General features: G+C 37.7%; 1 protein-coding gene across 2 annotated transcripts; it reads right to left on the bottom strand.

Moving 5' to 3' along the window:
- Positions 1–1,423: 1,423 nt before the first annotated feature.
- Positions 1,424–9,335, bottom strand: tmem41b (transmembrane protein 41B). Of its 2 annotated transcripts, XM_044198200.1 has the most exons (7): positions 9,054–9,331; positions 6,766–6,883; positions 6,327–6,455; positions 5,762–5,855; positions 4,918–5,022; positions 4,149–4,287; positions 1,424–4,057 (listed from the first exon to the last, which is right to left on the bottom strand). In XM_044198200.1, the coding sequence occupies exons 1-7, from the start codon at positions 9,148–9,150 to the stop codon at positions 3,888–3,890; spliced, it is 852 nt and encodes a 283-aa protein (XP_044054135.1). In that variant the 5' UTR covers positions 9,151–9,331; the 3' UTR covers positions 1,424–3,887. The 2 variants fall into 2 exon arrangements, with proteins under 2 accessions (XP_044054135.1, XP_044054143.1); XM_044198208.1 differs by lacking the exon at positions 6,327–6,455 and having other exon boundaries at positions 9,054–9,335.
- Between the last annotated feature and the right edge of the window lie 1,683 nt (positions 9,336–11,018).

The raw sequence follows: 11,018 nt of genomic DNA on the forward strand, positions 1-11,018 counted from the left end.
GACTTGTACATTGTCTTCTTTTTCCTCTTTTATTAATGCACACATGATATGTTAAAACTGTCCTCCTAGTTACGTTTTGTATCCATGTAGAATAATCAACTCTACTGAGCACTAAATGCATTTTTTGTTTTTGAGACCAATTGTCTTATTCTGAAGGAAATGTCCATTATTTCCGGGTTTATTATCTCTGGTTTCACACATCCACAGAAATCAGAGCGTTGCAATCGAAATGCATTGTGGTCCATCAACAGCACCACAGCTGTAACATCTGCGTTAAATCTATGAGGTAACACCGGGCCGAACGTGATCGTGTATGAACCCGGCAGGGGGGCAGCTGTGGTTATTGTGCATTTTAGTTTATACTGTATCCTGTTTAGCACTTTGCTTTGGAGCATGAATTAGTGGTTGCAGTTGTTTATTTCCAGAGAAGCATTTCATCGGACTTCAAATAGATTATAGAGTCACAGTCTGTATTTTATCAACATTCGTGGAAAAAAAGTCTTGGTTATAACATATCTGTCAAATGTCCACAGAGAACGGTGCTTGAATGTAATACTGAATGTTAAATACAGAAAATTGTATAATGGCGCGAAATCATTCATCTTAATTTGTTTTACTCTTTGAAGAGTTGTCTTTGTTGCGTTCATTCTGTATTGAAACGGTTATTCCACATTTCATAACCAGATTTTGTAATGTTTTACAAAACAAGCCGGATTGTTGAGCTCACACACGTTTTAAAATGCAAATAAATTATCTGAATATTTCCCTATTAGTCAACATCTACTTGATTAAGGCAATGCCATTGCATGTCCAAATCTACACACTGATCCCGTTTGCCTACTTACATACTGTGGTCATTTCTTTCAGTGTTCACATTTATTTATTTAAATGTTTATTTTTACTGTTGAATTAAATGTAAAGTCCCCCTGATCAACACATTAGCACATAAGCAGTCACACTGCAGAATGTCAGAGTAAATGTCATGTGATTTGAACAGACCACAGCTTAGCAGGTGCGTTACAATATCACCACCTGGTGGCACTAAACCCTCACTCTTGTCTGTGAGACTTGACGTAAAGTATCTGTGATAACATTTGTTCATGGTTTAATAAACACACTAAAATGCCAGCTAATTATTTGGGCTGTAGAGATAAATGCTTTTGTTTATGTCACTGAAGTTTGGTGCATGTTCCGTGGTCCTAAAAACCAAAAGAGAACCCAGTCTATCTGTGAGCTTAATACATAATTACTGGGAAACCCCAAGTTTGAAAGAATCCCAAGAATTTTATATTCATAATTTATAAATCAATTTTGTAGTTTTGCCTCCACAGAAATCTTATACTGTTATACTGTGTTGATAGTTCCCTGCTGCTGCGTGATTAAACATACGCTCTTTACAGATAACTGTCAAAATACAATCATATTCTGTAAAGATCATTTTAATGATTCAATAAATATTAAAAAAACAGACATTTGATTAGATAGGACAGAAATGTACAATCTGTAAACACTTCATACTGCAATACATCACTGCTCAGTACAAAATAATACTGCTTTTTGAAATGTTAACAGAGGGTTACACAAGAATTATCTCACTATATCTTTGACAATGGGACAAAAAACAGCAATATTTTTTTCCAATTTGAGTACATGTTCAGCATGACGCTTGGAATAGAAATTGAATTAAAACAAAAAACAGTTTTAGGACCAGTTTAGTGAATGTTTACCACTTAACCAACAGTGTACCTCAGGTGTACAAATGCAGCTCTCATAAACCAGTAAAAACCATAAAAACAACCCAACAGTATTTGACTGAAGTAGCATTATTTCCTGCTACAAAAAGTATGGCGAGCAGAAAATGCCCAGACATTAGTGTCCTCATACAGTAGAACCGCTCAAGTTTCACATAAATTGATGCTTATGTATGTCACTCAAAATCTGGGTTTGAGAGGTTAATAATCTCACAGTAGTACGCAGTAAACCTGTTGACTAATAGGACATTAAAGTAAAAACAGGAAATCTCAAAATACATCAAACCAACTGTCTCTATAAATGTGCATTTTTTTTAAGATTAAAGAAAAGTCTGTCTAATAAGTCATCTGCATGTACATTCACTGCATCAACGTCTCTGGTAACCATCCAGAAAGTTTTTAAGCAGCAGCAATAAGTTGCCTTGGTACATAGGTCAAAAAACTAAACAAAAGACATCTAAATGGAAAAAATCAGTAAGCTTTTATAGCAGAGGACACAATTAGCCATTCAAAACAATTTAAAGAACAAAAACTAACAACATAAATCAGGCATCATAATACATTTCTCCTGGTGAAGAATGGAAGCAGTAAAAAGCAACGTAAAGCTTGGATACATCAGTCCGTTTGCAGTCTTATTGAGGGCACTGGTGTATCATCCATTGTATGGACAACATCTCCAGTTCTATGCTGGAACAGCAAACAATATAATGGGGTGAGAAGCACACACACATACTCCTAGAGTATGTGTGTGTGCACACCTAGAAGTACGCAAAACATGTGAACCGACGTCACCCTGGATTTACAAACCAAGATGATTCTGTTTGGCTTTTCACTAACTTTTTTTATTTTTATTTTACCACACATAAATCAGTTGTGTTGTTGACATAATCTGTGCTCACTTCTTAATTAAAAATACCAATTTGAACTGGGCGATGCCTAGAGTTCGGCATCTTGCAGTTTGGATGTCCTGTGAGGAAATATTACCGGCTCAGTCAGTTCTTCACAAGTTAGAGTGGAAAAGAGCATCTTTAGGCTGCTAATGTGAAGAGAAACGGGATTAAAATAAAAAGAGCTGTTGTGTGGCAGTGGATCCAGGCACCTTTCGAGGAAAAACATGAACTCACTAACATGTCAACAAAAGTAGCACTTACTAAGATCAGACATTACATTTTTCTTCTCCACAGCTTCATTCTTTCCTCATGCTGCATACGTTTGCCGAGGCATGCACCAGGTATCAAAATTAACTTTTTAAAAACTACTACTACTTTCAACAGTAGTGTGACAGTTATTGCTGTGGTGGTACACTTCATTAGGTTTGAACAGAAGTATACTTCACACATCTATTTCTTGAGACAGGTGCGTAGGAGCGGGACGCGCCAATCCATAGTTGCAAATAAACTCAAGGCATTTTGCCCGCTGAAGGTCTAGCACCGAAACGCCGCAAATAAATGTACTATTGCAAGTTAGACCAGTGTGCGGGAGTTTATTTGCAACACATCATTAGGTTGAAATTAGACACAAGCATTTTAAAATAAATATTAAAAAGAGAGTAGAACTTAAAGGTGCTACAAATAGGATGAAGTAAATAATATGCTACTGCCAAAGCAAATGTAATAGTACAATTTGTTACAGTATTAAAAAAAAACGATGCTTGCAACAGCTTCAACAAGGTATTGATTACATTGTTTTTAGCAGTTTCTAGCAAGACAAGAGTGAAAAGTAGGCCATATGGAACAACTGTATCAGAATAATGTGTTTTACTTCAACATCCTACAAGTAGCACCTTTAATTGTCTGGCAATAAATCATACAATAATTAGCAGTGACTTAAATATAAACAAAAACGCAATTTCTCATATTTACAAGATGTGCCACAATCAACAACATAATTCACAGAAACCAAAAAAACTTGTGCAAGCAGCGGCCAGTTTACTTAACATCAGGAACAACCCACCACTGCATGCGTTTTGTGGTCAACGAGTGCTTGTTGTGCCAGAGATTCTCCCACCAGCAGCACAACAGCAGCCGTGTATGAGACTGAGGCAGAGCAACTTGAGTGACAGCTGCACGTTCCTGAGCCGAGGGAAGGGGATGTTGGGATCAGCTGGCAGATGAGGTGCTGAGGTGTTTAGGCGTTCTACTCTAGTTTCTTCTGCAGCTTTTTCTGGAAGCAGACGGGGAGGATCGAGAGCACAGCGAGTACACCGAGCACAGCCAGAGAGTTCCAGGACACGGCCTCGCCAGCTGTGGTCAGTTTGTACAGTGTCGTACCTGCGTTGATCGCTACAAAGGATGGCGGTGCCACTCCTGCGAATCACCAAGGTTAAATACAGGTGAGTCAGTGAAAACAACAAATGATACCAAAATAAAACACAACAGGAGGGAAAGACAGCCTTACCGAGAAAGGTACCGATGAAGAAAACTCCCAAAGGCACGTTGATGACAGGCGAGGTGATGTTGATGAACCAGTTGGGAAGAAAGGGAGTTATCCTCAAGAAGATGATGTAATTGATTAAATGATCTCGATGTTTTTCAACCTGCCAGCAAAAAGTCACAAGCAGAATGTTACTTAAGTCATATGCCCTGAATTACCAGTTCATTCGTTATACTGGTACAAAATATTTAATCCAATACAACAGCTCCGTAATAAATCCTATCTGTGAAGTTTATAATCATTAGTTTTTATTGACACTTTGTCAGAGAAGTGTTGATTCAACTCAATGGTCGTTGGATTAGATAGATATATAGAAACCTGTCTCAGTATAGTGCTATAGCACTACAGTGGTAATTGTATATGATTAATACAAAATAATAAAAAAAAAATCATCCAAACAGAAAATACACCTTCAATTCACAGTACATATTCTGTTAAAGGTCCAGTGTGTAGGATTTAGTGGCATCTAGCGCTGAAATTGCAGTTTGCAACCATTTGAATAACGCTCGCCTCACCCTCCCCTTCCAAGCGTGTAGGAGAAACTACGGTGGCTGCGAAACTTATCTAGGCAAAAAGGCAACCTCTGTGGAAGGGGACCCGCTCCCTCTGTAGATAAAAACAGCTTATTCTAAAGGTATTGATTATATTATTAAAACATACTTATAAATATTATATTCCATTTCTGCCAATAGCTCCTCCTAAATGTTACACAGTGGACCTTTAAGGCTCTTACCTGCTGGGACCATTTCTGTGCTCTCTCTGTGAGATATTTGTAGACCATGGGTCTGCCCACCAGATATGACAGCATATAGCAAAAGGAAGCACCCAGGCCAGAGCACTGCCAACAGACAAAACACTCGATGACTGACTGACGCATTTGATAAGGAAAAGACAATCACAATCTCACAGCTGGAGTAAGAACACATTGGTTATTTATTTCCACACACACACACACACATTATAATCAGTATCTCCACCAAGTTGTGTAGTGTTACGTTGAATACACAGGAAGTAGTTTTAAAGAAGAGCCTGAGGGCCTTGGTGTTTACACACATTAACCTCTGCCCTTCCTGGATGTCGCAGTAAAAACATCACGTTTTAGTGTCCGTCCCTCAGAAGAGGAAGACCTTTTTCTGCACACACCACGTTTTTATCAACATTAAATCATACAGGAACAAAACCATTGCAGAAGACAAGAAAAAAAATAATCAAACCAACTGTGGCCACAACAGACTATGATGCAATGCAGCCATATGACATGTTGCACACACGGCATCTATTATATGTCTGTTTGTAATAAAATAAAGTTGACTTGAACATCACAGATAGACTGTTTGTGCACGGTTGTCTGCTCCACTGCCTGCCCGATTTAAATGTTCAACTATGACTTCACTGAAATATGTTTGAAAAATGCATGTTTAAGAGGCATGATCCATTCTTGCAAAAGAGAGGATGTGTATCTAAACCCTTACATACCTAAGTGTGTCTCATGGAAACCATTTCCGTGCACAGTTGTTAATTATACAATACAACATTTGTTTTCAATCACACATTTCATACCGTCCTTTCTTACTCACCAAGCAGACTAAGAAAAGCGCCAAGGGGAAAGGGTAAAGATATCCAGACAGGATGCTGAGGAAGATAGACCCAGGGATTGCAAATGTCTGGAGGCTGACAAAAGGGTCAAAGTAAACAACTTTGCAAAAACATACAGTTATCACACAGGCATACGCATGTTAAATAAAAAAATAAAAAGAAGAAGAAATACATCAAAAGCATATTCCTCTAAACACTCAAGCCTGCTGGTCTTTCTGATTTGATACTGTCCATGTTAAGAGAGAAAGAAATACACAAAAGGGATGAAAACAGTATTTCCCTGAAATGGTTAGTATTTCTCCAGCGAGATCTACACCAGATGCGTCCTTATTTCTATCTAATGGTGAGCTGTTTCAGATGGAGGAGATGCTGCTTGACTGGTTTTGTAAGCGCAAATACTGTGTAAGGAATGCCTGACGTTAACAACAAATTATTTGAATTGTTGCTACAAAAGACTTTGAAGGCCTGAATTTCAGCAAGGCAGTTCTGAAAACATTCTCAATAAGATTTTTCCAAAAAAGGTGCGCATGTTTTCTCCAAGGATACAAAACATATGTTGCGAAGTAGGCCACCAACACTTGGGTATAGTATGTGTCTTTGTATTTGGACAGCACAGTTCCCAAAGCTTTGGCATCTTCCATGTCTTTAGGGATCTTGATTTTCTCCATTTCATCACTGAAAAAAAAAAAAAAAATCTATAATACATAGGAATAATACATAAACTTGATTGCTCAAAATGCTAACGCCATTTCTGTATTCTGAGCATCAGTAGCTCAGTTGCCAAACTCACCTCATGCAACCTAAGGGATTTGGGAAAAGTCCCCCATCCACTATTGTTATGTCTCAACAAACCCCAAATCCACTGCGCTATGTGCAAACCTTTTGTTTGCACATAGCGCAACCAAATGCAAAAATGCATTTTAGATTTTAAGTGTAACCTCAAAAACAAATGCAATAATTTATAATAATCCATAAAGCAACTTACTCAGGAAGCTCTGGGAAGTTCCTGTAGACCAGGTACATGACTGAGGCAGCACAGGTGAAGATAGACACCAGAATCAGGAGAGACATGCGTGCTGAGCCCCCTGCAGTATGTTGAGCCTCTGTGCGGAAAGAGGATAAGTTATTTACCAAATAAATTAAGTGTTTCCAATGAAAACAGACAAACTAGCTACCAGGGAGACTTGTGTAATTTGCTTATGAGTTTTGCATCACTTGTTCAAGCCCCTACAGGGAACTGAGTCTCCCCCTTGAGACAGACTCTTTCTGAGACAGTCTGTTAAGTCATGCTTTGCATAAACACTTTATGGAAAGACAACTGTAACGTCAGTTAATTTCAGCTGTCAGCTAAAGAATTTAGGGTATAAAGGTTTGTTTTGATTTTTACAGCGCTCTAGAGATATCACTGAGAGATGAACCGGGGAGTCCGACACAAATTACGGATAACAAATTAACACTAATTGTCAATGATTAACAAATCAACACAGGAATTAGAGCTGCACATTTCCATACAGATATCTGCAATCAACACATACATATTTCTCCTGGTGCATATGACACTGATAATTATTCATTGAAAAATTCCCCTAAAGCCAGGACTCCTGGTCGGAGTTGAATCTAAAGCAGTCGAGTCAGAGAAAAAGGGATTCTAGTATGTTAACATACACTCCCGTTTATTGGTACATCTAACAAAAAACAATGCAATCTAATACAACCGTCCTGCAATAAATCCTACCTTCATGAAGAGAATAATGTTCGTAGAGTCTATTCTCATTTATATAAACGGTGTGGACTAAACACTAGAAACACCTCCAATAAAAACTGATACAGAGAATACTGATAACACTCTGGGCATTTAAGTCCAATCAACAGGTCTGCAACTGATGAAACCAATAACATGCTAAAAAAAAAACTGCTTCCCTATAGGATTTGCTCATTTGTAGAAGTTCTGGTATTTTGCTTATCTGGGGTGACTGTAGCTGACCATTTGGCCAACAAGAAAGAGTTAAGTTCTGGGGAAACATACTTCGACAAGACCGGTGCAGGTTTTGCAGGGACCGGTGGCAGCTCGCCGCAGGGTTAAATGAGCCTAATATCACACTGTGGACTGAATGGAGATATTCAGCTGTAAATGGGCTTTGGTAGGACGTTAGTGTACAGATGGTGATGATGGAGATTTAGCTTAGTGCTTCTGATTAATGGAATGACATCTGTCTCATAACAGTTTTTTTATCCTTAGATGAAATAGATGCATATGTGCTTAACTGTTGTACATTTGAGTAGTTAAATAAATGGATCTTTAAATTTTAATATTTCCTGTCATCTCTGTTTAACCTTGTGGTGGGATGTAATTAAAGTACATTTGCTCAAGTATTGTACTTAAGTGCAGTTTTGAGGTACTTCACTTGAGTATTTCCTATTCATGTCACTTTATCCCTAGTTTCCACTAAATTTCAGAGGGAAATATTGTACTTTTTTACTGCACTACATTTATCTGACAGTTGTAGTAACTAGTTACTTTACAAATTAAGATTTTACATACATAACATATAACGAGCATATAAAATATGGTGCACTGCTATAGATTAAACTATGCAACAGTATATAAAATTATTAAAATTAGCTCCAACTACAAGAGTAAAATGCTTCTTACACATGAATGCACCAGCAATAATAATGTAATATATAATTGTATAACAATCAAATGGGCTTTTCAGCATTGGGTACATATATTTTTTACACTTTCAGTACATGTAATATGTTCATTGCAGGTCTTTGCAGTATATTTACAGTGTTGTACTGCCACTTGTACCTGGGTAGAAGATCTGAAAACTTCCCCCACTGCTGGTCGTTGGGCAGTCTTTTGTTGATTAAACATCTAGCTAATAAAATAATTCAAAGGTTTGAGATTTTGCTCTCGTTTTAACATTCAGGGTAATTAAATGATATTCACTACCACACTGCCGTTCACTGACAGGGTTTGGGGTGTATTGAAGCTACTTCAACACGTTAGCGTTGTGTTTTTCATTAGCTATGGTGTTACTAAGCTAGCCATCGAAGTCGTAGTCAGCTAATTTTCGCTAGCTGGCTGGTTACAACAACCAGACTCCGGCTAACATTAGCTCGTGTTCTGAAATCCGAACTGACCTCAAAGCAGAAACGACGCTGCTAAGTCGTTATATTGCTTAATCTATCTGTATCACCTAGAAGTATCTGCTTTCTCTCTTTTCTCTCCATTCAGGTTAACAGTTAGCCACCACAGCCAGAGCCCACCTTTCAGTACTTGTGAATCAGTAGCATCCGCCTTCACCTCCTCCTGTGTCGAGGACAAACCGTCGGTCTCTCGCCTTTCTCTCCGCTTCTTGGCCATTTTCTGAGATACCGTTGAGGTCAGCTAAGATACCGATGTGTGTAGCAACAGCCGGACGGGTGGAGTGACACCGGTGTGGTGACAGCCTGCTGACACGTTACACAGGATGACCTTCTACCGTCACATCCAGCAGGCAAAACCCTGCACCATCTCCAACAGCGCGCCCAGCGGCAACACGGTGTCGGTGTCTTCTTCCGCAACGGTATTAGCAAACACTTTTACCACTTTGTATTATGTAAAATATTCATGTATGATTTGTATTGAAGTATTTATGTTGTGCTTTTGTTTTTGTAATTTTGTATTGAACTTGTTGAAACTTAATAAAGATGTATTTAAAAAAAAGAAGTAACACGGTGTCTCCATAGCTACAGTGAAGTCCATAATGAACCGAGGCGTCAGTGGCATGTTTTCTGTTGCTTTGGCTCTGTAATTCAGTTTATATTTACACTTATCTTTCCCCTACTTCTATGCAACTGTATATGTAACTAAGCACATTCACTCAAGTACTGTACTGTAAGTTCATTTTGAGGCACTTGTTCTTTACTTGAGTATTTCAATTTTATGCTACTTTATACTTCTACTCCGCTACATTTTGGAAACCGAAATTGTACTTTTTACTCCACTACATTTATTTGATAACATTACTTACTTTGCAGATTCAGATTATGAATACAATTATAAATAAACTAATAAATTATGATGTATTATAATGGATTAAGCTACCCAGCAGATTACATTTACTAGCTGCAACATTAAAGTGATGCTGGCACATTAATGCATCACTAATTATAACCCAGGGATATAATATATATTTTTATGAAATGAGCCATTCTGCATAATAATTACTTTTACTTAAGTAAGATTTTGAATGCTGGACTTGTAACAGAGTATTTCTACACTGTGGTATTGCTACTTTTACTTAAGTAAAATATCTGAGTAGTTCTACTGTATGTTTATTTTTACCTGTCTTCGTTCAGCCTTGATGTCCTTGTTTTCAGTTGTATGTCTATTTCTACCTTGCTGTAAATTGTTCTTGGAACTGTGTGTAACACTGAGAGCAACTTAAAACCAGTCAAGTTCCTTGTATGTGTACACGCACCTGGCCAAAAAAGCTGATTCTGATTCTAATTCAGATTCACATACCAGATGAACATAGCCCCTTTTCTGTGATGAAAAGGACCTTTTACTCACCTCCATGTATCTGACAGCTTCAGCTATTAGCCTATTTACTTTGTATATTAAGTTTTACATGCAAAGATGAGCATATACAATTCATAGTTACAGATTAAGCTGCCTAACAGTATAAAAGTAGTTCATGTTAGCTCCACCTCATCAGTTACAACATTAAAATGCTTCTTACATGTATCTATAACAATCATGCTATATGTAATAATATAACAGAGACATTCTGCTGCATAAAGAGGATTTTAACTTTTTGCTACTTAACATGTTGTGAACATTTTGCTGATAATACTCCATTGTTTTTACTTCAAGATTTTGAATTCAGGACTTGGTGTTTACATCAATAATGTTTGTAGCAAGTTCTATATTTTTGAATTATGATCAGATGAGAAACACATAATGCAAATTTCTCATATATAACTGAAACTCCTCAGTTAAGTGTGTGAATATACCTAAATCGCCTAAAATGGGCCTTTGATTATTTGAATAATACTGAAAATTAAATGTTTTTTCTCTGGGATGAAGGCAGCCAGTAGGGGGGTCACCTTCGCCTATCTCTTTGAATGACTGTACGTAATGTGAGCAGTTGTACTAAGGTTATGCTGGAAACTACAACTCCCATATTTACGTACGTCGTCGCCGCCGCCGGATGTTCGTGTTGCACACATTTGGCACTGATCTATCCG

The sequence above is a fragment of the Siniperca chuatsi genome, linkage group LG1, assembly GCF_020085105.1.
Source record: "Siniperca chuatsi isolate FFG_IHB_CAS linkage group LG1, ASM2008510v1, whole genome shotgun sequence".
Lineage (NCBI taxonomy): Eukaryota > Metazoa > Chordata > Actinopteri > Centrarchiformes > Sinipercidae > Siniperca > Siniperca chuatsi.